Below are 12,667 nucleotides of genomic sequence, written 5' to 3'. Positions count from 1 at the left end.
AAGCCTGCACCTGCTGGGCACAGGGGAGCGGGGCTCCTAGCTCCGTGGCACCCTCCAAATGCGGGCCATACTGCTTACAAGGACAAGAGGGGGACCAGACGGGACGGGGACGGTGGAAAGAGCATAGCTTTCAGAGTCAGGTGCATTTCCCAACGCTGACACCGCCAGGTTTTTTTATGGAACTCGGGCAGATAATGTCACCTCTGTGGGCCCATATGTTAAATGGGGATACCGCCACCCACTGTTGTAGTTGTTGTTTTAATTATGTGGGATTTCACACCAGTTCCCAGACCAGAGACTCAATCCAGGTGGCAGCAGTGAAAGCACCGAATCCCAACCACTAGACCACCAGGCAACTCCCCATTACCCACTGTTAACAGGGCGCTCTGAACACTCAAATGAGAAATAAGACCGTACTGGGGATCACGGCCTGGCCAACAGGCTCACAGTCCTGACTCCCTCCTTTCTTGAGCTCCCCTCCCCCACTGGTTGGGAAGTTGTGTGTGGGGGGAGGGTCCCTGGGGGCTCGTTCTCAGTGTCCCAGCCTTCACAAAGCCCCGGGATGGGCACCAGGTCTGAGACACAGCTAGACGAATACATGCATCACTTTCCTGGGGCTGTTAGGACAAATGATCACGGAGCTAGTGGCTTAACCCAGCACACATTTATTATCTTATACTTTGGGGGAGTCAGAAGTCTGAGACAGGTCTGTGGGGCTGACCTCCTTTTGGAAGCTCCAAGAGGGGAATCGGTTTTCTTGCCTTTTTTGGCTTCTAGAGGCCTCGCTCAGAGCCCCTTCTTCCATCTCCCAAGCCCACCCGCCCGTGTCTTCTCCGCTCTGGCCTCCTAACTTGCTCTGAGAGGGACCCTTGTGCTTCTCTGCCGTCCACCTGGACAACCCAGGCCACCTCCCAACTCAAGGCCCTTGACGTAATCACATTTGTTAAGTTCCTTTTACCTTGCAAGGTAACATGGTGGCAGCTTACAGGGACAAGGACGTGGGTGCCTAGGCAGGGCGGGGGGAGACAGTGTGGGGCAGGTGGCTCCACAGACAGCCAAGACACCTTGGCAGTACATTGGGACCTGCCAGCTATATGCTAAGTATTCAGGCAGAGAGACAGCGAGGAACCAGACAGACACAGTCCCTGCCTTTGTTGAGCTGAGAGACACTGCTCACTTCTTAAATAAACCCCTTACCCCAATCTCAACTGCCGCTTTGATGGGGAGACCCACAGGGTGCCGGCCCTCTGGGGAGAGGGGGCTGGGAAGACATCCCTGAGGAGATGGGAGCTCAGGTCTGAAGGATGAGGATGCTGTGCCAGCAAAGGGTGGGGGGCGGGGGGGCCCTTGGGCCAGCACGTGCAGAGGCTGGAAGCTGGGGGAACTGGACGAAGGTCACCTTGGTGGCAGTGAAGAGCAGAGGGAAGCAGCTGTGATGCCGTCGGAGAAGGGGGAGCAGACAGGTCAGGCACGGAGGCCAGGGTGAGGCCTTCGGCACTTTGAAAGGCTCCCCTGGTGGCTTCCAGGACTGACCAGAGGGGTGATTGTGCACCAGGGCAAGCTGGGAGGCCACTGCAGTGGTGCAGGTGGGAGACGGTGGCCTGGCCTGGCGTGGTGGGGATGCAGGGGAGGGAGGGACGTGGGCTGTGCTGTGCAGAGCGGCCAGGACCCACAGATGGACGGGGCGGGAGTCGGGGGAGGCATGATGCAGGTGGACCGCCACGTTTCTTTCTGGAATCATTTGCTGGGTTAGGAGCCCTTGGAAGAGGAGCAGAACTATGGGGGAAGGAGGGGGTACCGAGTTCCATATGGCTGTGCCAAGTTCAAGGTGACTCGGGTACATCCCTGAGGAGCGGCTGAGTGGACACCAGATGGCGGTGGCTGAAGCCCACTTCCGATTCCCAGGTAACGCCCCACGGGGAGAGGACACAGAATCTAAAGCCTGGCCTGATGGGCAGCTAGGGGGCAGTGCTCAAGGTGTCTGGGCGGCGGTTCTTTGAAGCAGAAATCAGGCCCTGTGGGTCCTGTCCACAGGCTGTCAAGAAAGAAGGATTGCCGGCTCTAAACAATTGGACTTCAGAGCCTGGCAAATGGCCCCGTCTTTGGGAACAAATGGGTCAGGCCAGGGCAAGAGCACCTCATTTTCACTAAGACCCTGTCTTTGCACCCCTGGCTCCTAGTGTGAGAGCTGCTGGGCGATGAACAGGAAACGGTGGGCTCCAAAAACTCCTGGAGCCTGCTTCCTTGTAGGGGGGGTCCCAAAGACCTTCCCAAAGAGCAGCAGACTCAGCCTAGCCTTCAGATCGCTGGGCCCCCCAGCCTAGTAAGCCAGGCAAGGCCCAAGCAGACCCAGGTGCAGTCACCTTCCCCCCTCTGTTCCTGTGAACTGTCCTGAGCCTCATTTAGAACCAGGATACAGAGGCTCAGAGAAGGTGAGTCGCACCCTGGAGTCGCCCAGCAAGACCTGGCCTAGGTGGAATGCCAACTCCGTTCTGCCCTCCCCTGGGCTCTCCAGGGCTCACGCTGCCTCCCTCCCTCTTGTCCTCAGCATCCAGGGTCAAGGGTGAAATTGGGGGAGGGGGAGAAAGCTGGAGCTCGGAGGCCACAGGGTGCGAGAGAGGCAGCAGGGGCCTGTGCTTGGCCGGCTCACGGTGTGGGGCCACATCAGAGATCAGGAAGAAGTCAGGAGCCAGTGGGAGAAGAGGGATCGGGGCCTTCGGAGGTTCCACTGGAGAAAGAGCAACTTCCCCAAAGCTGAATGCTGCTCCTCAGCCTTCAGGGCCCAGTTCCCACCCCTGCCTTAATTCCCAGCTCTCTAGGGTTGCTGGGAATGAGATCGATGCGTCACAGAGGGAGAGCCCCCAGCTTCCCTTTCCAGCTGCGTGACACTCTTCCGAGAAGGGACTCACCTTTCCTACCTGGGAGGCTGGGCCGTGCACATCGTGGGATGATGTTAGCCCCTGGCAATCCTCGGAGGGTGACCTCAGCACAGAGTGAGGTGGATCCCAGGTGCGGCGCCAAGGTGAGCTCACCCTCGAGGCCCCAGGAGGTCCCCCCTGGCCCACGGAGCCCAGGCTCCCAGGGGCTGAAGTGCTGGGGAGGGATGGAAAACTCACTGGACTGCAGAGCTTGGAGCCAGTCTGGTTATGTAAGGTCAGAACTGGCTGCTCCCAGGCGCCTTCCTGAAGGGCCCTGGGGCTGCAGGATAAACACAGTTCAACCACCTGTGCCACTGGCCCGATGAGGTCAATACAGCCGCCTTCTGCATCCAAGGAAAATGTTCCAGGGCTCCTGGCTTCCTGCCGCCCCCTGCCAGGGCCCTCTGCACCACTTGCAGGCGTCTGCCAAGGCTGGCTCACATCCTAGCCGAACTGGCTTTTCTTTTTCTTTTTTTTTTTTTCCCTTTTTTGGCCGCCCCAAGGCATATGGAGCTCCCGGGCCAGGGATCAGATTTGAGCTGCAGTTGCCACTTAGCTGAAGCTGCAGCAACGCCAGATCCTTAACCCACTGTGCTGGGCAGGGATTGAACCTGCATCCCAACGCTCCCAAGATACCACTGATCCCGTTGTGCCATAGTGGGAACTCCGGAGTTAAACTGATTTTAAAAGACAAATGGAGGCTAGAAATCAGCCCACCTAGAAGGAAAAGCAATGCTTTTCATGGATTCACCACTGCTGCTTGGGGCCAGACTCCTCCTGTCATGAGCATGGGCGGGTGATGAGAACTCGTGGGGGCAGTGGCAGACAGATGTAGGCTCACCTCCTGGCTCTGCCACTTGGAGCAAGTTGCCTCACCTCCCTCAGCCTCGGTTTCCTCAACTGTAAAGCTTAGGGAGTGCTCTCTATGAAGTGTGAAGAGAGGCAAAATCACCAATGGTACTGGAAGCCAGAATGGTGGTGGTGGGTTTCCTGATTGGGAGGGGACTTAGGAACCCTCCAGGTGGTGGGGATGTGCTGTTTTGATGGGGTGATGGTGACACGGGTGTGAACACAGGCACGCATTCATCAAGTGTCACCGTTAACATTCATGCACTTTGTTGTGTGTACGTACGGTAGACACACCTCATACACCTCGAGAGAAGAAAGAGAAAAGAGAGAAGGAAGGAAGGAAAGAGAGAGCGAGAAGGAAAGAAAGAGAAAGAGAGAGAGAGAGAGAAAGAAGGAAGGAAGGAAGGAAGGAAGGAAGGAAGGAAGGAAGGAAGGAAGGAAAGAAAGGAAGGAAAAGAAAGAAAGAAAGAAAGGGAAGGAAGGAAGGGGGAAAAGAAAGAAAGAAAATAAGGCATTTCCGTCGTGGCTCGGGGGAAACAAATCTGACTCGTATCCATGAGGACGCAGGTTCCATCCCTGGCCTCGGTCAGTGGGTTAAGGATCCGGCGTTGCCGTGAGCTGTGGTGTAGGTTGCAGATGCGGCTCAGATCCCGCGTTGCTGTGGCTGTGGCATAGGTCAGTGGCTACAGCTCCTGATTCAACCCCTAGCCTGGGAACCTCCATATGCCGCAGGTGAGGCCCTAAAAAGCAAAAAAAAAGAAAAAAAAAGAAAAAAAAGAAAAAAGAAAAAAGAAAGGAAAGAGGGAAGGAAGAAAAGGAGAAAAAGGGGGAGAAAAAAAGGGATAAGGCTCCAGCTACTTCCCAGGGCCGGCTGAGGACTGGCAGGCTGCAGGGTGCCCGGGGCTGGGGCTCCGTATGTTACCCACGTCTGAGGGCCTAGAGCACAGGTGCTAGGTAGGGCTAAGTGCCAAGATTTCTGGGCAAAGACAATAAGGCAGCATGCCGAAATTCCAGGCTCTCGGGGTTCAAATCCTAGCTCCCCTGGTTGGTTGACCTTCTACAGTGGGCTTTGCCTTCACCAGCCTCAACTTCCCCAGATGTAAAGCGAGGACAACCACAGACACACTCCTAGAAAACAGTACGTGTTCAATGAATGTCCAGTGCTTTTACTGTTACTACGAATATCACACTGCTTACTGAGTTGCTTATGACAAGAACAGTGACAGTATCTACCTCACAGCTTTGCGGCAGCCCCCGGTATATTCTAACACCCGCACGAGATGCCCCTGTTCTGGTGCCAGGCACTCCCGCTGGGACCTTTCACACAGCGGCTCTCACTTAATCCTCACAGCAAACCAGCTTTTAAGAGGGGTCGCTGTTCTCTTTTCACAAGCGTGAAACGGGGCTCAGAGGATGAGAGATCAAAGACTGGCCGAGATCACATAGCTGGGAAGAGGCAGAAGCAGGAACTGCAGTTAAGAGTCACTGGCACCCGGGGCCAAGCTCTTTCCACGGCGTTCCACCGATGGGACAGGAATCAATCACAGACAGAGACTGTCCCCAAGCAGACCCGTGAAGCAGACGGGTGATGCACCGTCTTTCCGATAATCTCCAGACGCCCAACCTACCCTACCGTGGCCCAAGTACCTACAGGGCATGGAGGTGCCAAGGGGTCTACTCCCTTTGTGTCCCACAAACCTCCCTTTGTCACCCCAACCCACTGTTTCCCTGTGGGGTGCAGTGTCTGCCTCCCTCCCACTCCCCCCAGGGCAAGGGCTCCTTGAGCCAGCAGCAGAGAGCGCATGCTCACAACCTGGGGTGGGGGGGTGCACATTCCAGGTGGGGGATGCTGGACTGCATCGGATGTCATCGGATTGCGGACTGATGGCGTGGGGGTCAGTAAGCAGTGGCCATGTAGGGCGAGAGGAGGAGAGGGACTGGGGCGGTATGGGTGGGGGGAGCGTAGGTGGAATGTAACGGAGGGCCTTGAAATTCTAGGCTGAGGCGTGAATCCGATGACATCGACGGAAAACAATTTTATTTGCTTTTAGAAGAGCACTTGAATAGTTCAGATTCCTGCCCAAAGTCGCTGACCTCTATGCTTAATAATCTGATTTAATGGAAACTTACACAGCAGCAAGGCTGGCAGGAAGGGCCTGGGGTGGGAGCGGAAGGCGAGGGTATGAAAGTGAGCGCTCGGGGCCATTCCAGGTGTAAGCAAGCACCTGCTCCCCACCAGCAGGATGTCCCGAACCCATCTCCTTGCAGCCACCTGGCCCTGCCCCCACCCCTTTCTCCACAGCCCTCACTCCAGGACCCTCAGCCCCTCTGCCTAGGGTCGCTGCCCAGCTCCCTCTCCAGGCCTTGGCCTCCAGGGTCACCCCACCCCAAACCCATCTTTGCAAGAGGTGATCTTCTGAGGCATGAACCCGATCCTATCACTCTATGCTCAGAAGCCTTCAGGCCTCCCATGGCACCTCCATGTGACATGACGGCTCTCTTCCTGGCCCTGGCTCACAATCCGGCCTCAGAGTTGGTAACCTGGGCCCCCAGGGAGCCATCCAGCTCCTCCTCTTGGCCAAGCTACTGGCCTCCCCACTCTGGGCCAGCTACCAGAGATGTGAGGACACAGTTCAAGGTGATGTCCAAGTTCCAACTCGGTGGCCAATGGCTTCCTGTCTGCTTGGCCACCTCCCCCAGGAAGGGTGTGTCCAGGCCTTCCGGTCTTCTGAACAAAAGGCAGCAGCTCCCATGTCCCTGGGCTTCAAAGTGCTCTGGGCAGAAAAGGGTGGGGAGTTCACGGTGTGGCTCCGTGGAAACGAATCTGACTAGCATCCATGAGGACGCAGGTTTAATCCCCGGCCTGGCTCAGTGGGTTAAGGATCCGGCGTTGCTGTGAGCTGTGGTGTAGGTTGCAGATGCGGCTCAGATCCTGTGTTGCTATGGCTGTGGCGTAGGCCGGCAGCTACAGCTCCGATTTGACCCATAGCCTGGGAACTTCCATATGACATGGGCGCGTCCCCCTCCACCAAAAAAAAAAAAAAGAAAGAAAAAGAAAAAAGAAAAGGGTGGGATGCAGAGGCCTGGGTACCGAGTCTAGGCTTTGGCATCACAGGACTGGGTTTAACTCTCACTAATAACTTCATCGTGGTTTTAGCCTCTGTTTCCCCAGCTATCGAGTGAGACTAATGCTAATAGCAGGCCTTGGTGCAAGGGGTTTTGTGACCATAAAATGAGACGAGGATTGTAAAGTGCGAACGTAGGTGGCAGGCACAGGGTCGCCTATTATAAACCATAACTGAAAAGTATGATGAGCTGTATTAAGCTATAAATTATCAACGGAGAGTTCTAGCGACTACATCTTCTTATAAATCATCATCAGGTTAATAATTAAGAGCAGACAGAGCCTGGGCAGTCAAAGGCTGGAATGTTCTGCGGCCACATTCTCCGAGGAGGGAGGTGCCACTCCCCTGGAAACGTGGAGCATCAGGGCAGCCTGCGGGGCCACTTTCCCAAGGATAGTCAACAGCCAGGTTGAAGTCCAACCACCCAAACAAACAGGCCTCCCTCGCCCTCCCGGCCAGGCCAGAATAGCCTCTTAGGTCACTGATAACCACAGGCCAGGGCTGGAGAGATGTTGATCCAACCAGCGGTGACCTCATTTCCTTGGGTTACAATCTCATGGCAGGTTGGGGGGGTGGGGGGCAGTGGCCCACTGTGGTCACAAAACTGCCAGGGAGGGCCAGCCACCCAGAAAAGGAAAAGAATTGTGACCCGCAGTCCTTCCGGGATCAGCAGGGCTTCCTAGGGGTCAGAGAAGCTTCTGGTTGAGGACCAAACTCCCAGGCACAACCTTTTCTGCCTGGATTGTTCTGCGGAGTCCTCACCCCCGAGGACTGCCTTTGGCAACCCCTGCACCTTGCTCGAGAGGCCGTGGAGACCAAGAAGGCATCAGGGTCCCGGTAGCATCACGGATGGAGCCTGCGGCCCAGACAGGTGTCTCTTCTCACCCCCTCTCCCCCGCACTGTCAGTCCCGGGGGCCAGACACAAGGCAAGATGAGGGGCTCATCTTGAGGGCTCAATGAAAGGCCCCTCATCTTTCTTCCTCTCCAGGGATGTGGTGGGACCAGACTGTCCAGAATGTCCCCAGGAGCCAGGAAGAGGAAGTCCTGGAGGGGGGGAGTGGGCGGGGCGGAGGGCACACAGTCTGCTCCTGGGAAAGGGGCAGCCCTGCCCTGGTCCGTGGAATGAGCTTGCTCAAGGACCCTGCACAGGGCGGCTGCAGTCACCAGCTGTGACATCAAAATGTAGCTCTTGGGGCGCTGCCTCAGCACCTCAGTATGTTCAGCTGACCTCGGCTGAAAATACTGCTCCTCAGAATGGTGGCAGGACACGGGGGAGGCCCCTTCTTAACTCGAGGGCAGGGACAAGGAAATGAACACTCACAGGGAGCTCATGACATGCCAGGGGCTGAGCGGCCTCCGAGTCTTTCTCCTGTGAGATGTGGACGAGGTGTGAAATGAATAAATGCCTGAAAGGATATGCATGAGCAACGGGGTCCCTACTGCCCAGCACAGGGAGCTACGTCCGATCTCGGGGTAGAACATGACGGAAGATGCTATGGGAGAAAGTGTGGACATCCATATATGTGTGTGTATATATCTAAGTGTATGGTGGGGTCGCGATGCTGTACAGCATAAATTGATACACACTGCACATCGACTCAACTCTAACAAAAGAAATTTTCAGTCTATCAGGTACTACGTTAAGCACATTTCAGGTAAATCACCTTGTGAAATAAAGCCTTACGAAATAGGACACACCTTCCCCATCTCCGATCCTGCTTTGTTTTTTCTTCAGAGCCTTTATCCCTAACTGGTACGTTCCTTTTTATTCAATGTTGATGATCTGTGTCCCCCACCTGCATTTTCTCTGAGCAGGGAGCCACACAGCGGTGAACAGGCAGACCTGGCCCCTGACTTTTGGGGGCTCAGGACCAAGGCTGATTCCCATCAATACAGGGCAGTGTACAGGGCCCAGCCTGACTTGCTCCACCTCCTGCACGGTCTCCAGATTCTTCTCTGCCTGCTCGCTCTGCTTTAGCCACACCAGCTCTCTATCTGCTCTTCCCGCAGACCAGGTAGTTCCCGCCTCAGGACCTTTGCACTTGCTAATGTCACTGCCTGAGATATATAAAGCCTTGCACCTGGTACCTTGTTGCTGTCACATGGGTACCCCCTGTCACCTTGCTCAGAACATGGGAGGCCTGCACTGCAGCCCCCTTTCCCAGGGAACGGGGTGTGGCATACAGCAGGTGCCTGGCACACAGCAGGCCTCAATCTCTGGCTGCTCTCTCTGCTTTCACCTCCAAATCACAATGGGATGACCCCTGAGATGTCCAGTGGCCCAAATGTGCAAAGACAGGAAGACACGTGACCGGGACAGAGCCAATTCCAAGACAGAGTCAATTCCCAGGGAAACAACATCCTTCTCTGACCCCTGCCTGGTCAAGGAGTCGTGTCTTGGGAAGCTGACAAGCCTCCCCAGATGTGGAAAGGAGCCTTATCTCTGGCGCACCCTCCCCTGTTTGGCCAGCAATACTGGGCCCCAGAGAGGTTTGGCAACCTGCCCAGGGTCACAGAGCAGGTGGTAACTGAGCAGAGCCCTGGCCCTGGGTCTCCCAAGCCCTTGTCCAGTCCTCCTTCCACCACTCCATGGGGCCCCCTGGGGCACGGGTGCCATCAGGGTTAAGAACCTGCTCCGAGGAACAGAGAAGACAAATCCACCTTCTCCTGACCGCCCCCCCCCCCAACCAAAGGAGGGCAGGGTGCTGTTCAGAAAAGAGCTGGGGTAGGGGTGGAGGGGCCCAGACTGATTTTCCTGTGGGAGCAGGTCGGGGCCAAGTCCCTTCACCCCTCTGAGCCTCGGTTTCCTCATCTGTAAAGAGGGGGCAACAACCTCCCAGGACCGGCTGAGGGGTTAAAGCGGGTCGTGGTTATAGGGCAACAGAGACCCTCTTGGGCGCTCAGCTCTGTCTTCAGTGTCCTATCGTCTGATGGCTGAGAGGGAGGCAAAGGAAACCAAGAAATTCCCTAAGTGAAAAAGAAAATTCCAGTGCTGGACAGGGGAGTGAGCAGCCAGAGGCCTGTGAGGGCTTTCTGGGTTGTAAACATGGAAATGAAGAGGCTTAGAAGCCAGAGGTGAAGGCAGGAAGCTTCTGGGTTTAATTCATCTCAGAGGGGCATCCGATGAGGCTGTAACTGAATAATTCCAATGGCATTCGGGGTTACAAAGGCCCTGAGCATTTACTAGGTTATCTGAACAACGGCTGATTCTAGGAATCAGGGATGGATTCACCATGCGTCAGTTGCTGCCAGGAAGCCTGCACTGATTCCTCACCCAGTGTGGGCCTGGGGACAGGGAAGGGGGCTTGGTGGTGGGGGCCCGGCTCTGATGTCAGAACCTCACCCCCTCTCGGGTGGAGAGCTGCCTGTCTTCCTTCTCTGAATTCTTCCAGCTCGAACATCAAACAAGCCTGGGATGACTCAGAGGGAAAAAAGTCCACTGGCCAAACACAGGGACGACAAACAGGAGCTTCCTCGACCCCAGAAGGGAACCAGCGTTTTCTCTTCGGCTTTAACAAAGCAACCTTGGGTTTGGCTCTTGGCTTTAAAACCCTTTTAAGAAACAGAGGAGTGGCTGATGCCACAGGCTTGGAAACACCAGACGGAAGGTTTAGAGGTGTCTCTCCCTTGTAAAGCCCCTTTCCCCTTCTCGTCTGCCAGTCCCCCTCCCCCACCGAAAGTTCTGGAACGCCCCTTGGGGCGGGGGGGAGGGGATGTGACTTACATTTCTGTCGTTATGAATCCGGTGAGCTCCGAGAGGAAGAGGAAGAAAATGAAGAGGCAGCAGCAGATGGAGACTGGAAGAAAGAAGGCAGACGCACAGTTAAGGGGGGGGGGGGCGCTGATGGAGGAGGGAGCCCCCCCCGCAAGGAAAGCTGCTTACAGGGAAGGGGACAGAGGCCCAGACCCTGCAAAGCCCCTTCTTATTCTTGGCCTTGATAGGAAGCTTCCCCACTCCCATAAAAGTCAACCACCTTGGGAATAATTCTGACCTCTCCCCCACCCACCCATGTACAGTGACCCCCACACAGGCAGACCCTCCAAGGGGCCAGTCTGACTTCCTTCCACAAGGGCATTTTAATGCAGACATCAGTCAAAAACCAAGGGCTGCACATCGGTGGCCCACAGATGTATTCTGTTTGGCTCGAGTGACACATATTTTAAAATTTGGAAGTTCCCACTGTGGTGCAATGGGATGGGCAGAGTCTTGGGAGCCCTGGGATGCAGGTTTGATCCCCAGCCTGGCACAGTGGGTTAAGGATCTGGCATTGCTGCAGCTATGGCCTAGTGTTGGGGACATGGCTCAGATCGTCAGTGTCGGAAAATGACACACATGAACACGGGGAGATCTCGACACAGCTCTTTCCTTCTGCAGAAGGGGGTGGGTGCTCAAAGAGCGCCGCGCAAAGAAGAAAAGACCCTCCCTATTTGTCCCTAACGCAGGCGATGTACCTATCCCCTTCCCATGGGTCATTTCAGGGTGCACAATCTTCTCGGTGGGCTAATGTGGAACAAATTGTTACTGGGAGAAGAGGGGGGGGGCGGTCGCAGGAAGGTGTTTCAGTGAAACTGGAGCAGCATGGAGTCACCAAGACTTCCTTTGATAGAAAAGACATTATGTTACTTTCCACACTAGGTTGCAGCTGTGGCTTGGATCTGATCCCTGGCCCAGGAACTCCATATGCCGTGGGGCGGCCAAAAAGCAAAAAATAAATTAATAAATAAAATTAAAATTTGGAGTCGACATTGAACAATCCAGAGATATCACATAGCAGTCCAGATTTCCGGCTGCTCCAGAACACTTGAGCCCTTGTTCCTGTAGGAGGTATGAGCTCACCAGTTTGCCACAGGCCCCACCACTCCCTCTTGCTGCCCTGCATCTGCTGAGGCGGAGCATCTATCACCACCCGCTGTGGTACCATCAATGTTGTGCCGCTGTTCGCATCAGAGGCAGGACAATGAGGCCACCCAGTGCTATGCTTTAAGAGAAGAGGCAGCGCTTCATGGGAGGGAAGGATGGTCCCAGAAGTCCGAAATGCAGAGGACGAAAGGCGTTCCCAGTGGGCCCACATCACTTGTATTTACCTCACCTGCCTGGCCCCTGATGATGCCGGAGTTTGTGACCTTGGAGTCATTCCCTGGGACAGGACATAACAAGTGCCCCAAGGCTGGCCCCCAACTCACCACCAGCCCCATCTCCTGACACTCCCCAACTTCTAACCACCCAGCTACCCCACGCCACGTGCTGTTCCCTAAATATGTGGTTCCTCTATCTGGAATGTCCTTCCCCATTGTCCTTCCTCCTCCCTGGTCATCCTCTCTGCCTGGTGAACTCCTACTCATCCTCCCAGGTAGAAGCCCAACGCAAATGTTCCTTCTGGTGGGAAACTTCTCCCAACCCTCAGAAGTGGAGCTGGTCACACTTTACTCTGTATTCCCAGCTTCCATTTGAACCCTTTTTAAATGTTACTGGTCATCTGTGGCTGTCCTTTTCTTTAGACTGACATCCTGGATGGCAAAAACTCGACAGCTCAGTGCCTGGCCTGGGGCTGGGCACGCAGGAGGTCACAATGAGTTGTGGGCATAGCAGGGAGCCGGCCCCCTGGGGAACAGACCGAGGGCTGAGTGTGCCGCATCTGGCTTTACCCCAGAGACGTGGGGGGCAAGGGCTCACACAGCGTGGGCCCACCTGCTGTGCATCCCTGGCTAAGTTACTTAGCCCCCCGCCCCTACCCAACACCTCCATTTCCTCATCTGTAAAATGGCACCACCAG

General features: G+C 55.5%; 1 protein-coding gene across 1 annotated transcript in view; it reads right to left on the bottom strand.

The window, feature by feature from the left end:
• Positions 1 to 12,667, bottom strand: part of ERGIC1 (endoplasmic reticulum-golgi intermediate compartment 1) — a 74,006-nt gene that overhangs the window by 46,272 nt on the left and 15,067 nt on the right. Inside the window, exon 4 of the mRNA XM_047799217.1 lies at positions 10,618 to 10,690. Within this exon, the coding sequence (XP_047655173.1) occupies positions 10,618 to 10,690 (73 nt within the window). The remainder of the gene's footprint in view (positions 1 to 10,617; positions 10,691 to 12,667) is intronic.

The sequence above is a fragment of the Phacochoerus africanus genome, chromosome 1, assembly GCF_016906955.1.
Source record: "Phacochoerus africanus isolate WHEZ1 chromosome 1, ROS_Pafr_v1, whole genome shotgun sequence".
Taxonomy (NCBI): domain Eukaryota; kingdom Metazoa; phylum Chordata; class Mammalia; order Artiodactyla; family Suidae; genus Phacochoerus; species Phacochoerus africanus.
The sequence above is the reverse complement of the archived record's forward strand: the minus strand, read 5'-3'. Positions and strand labels throughout refer to the sequence as shown.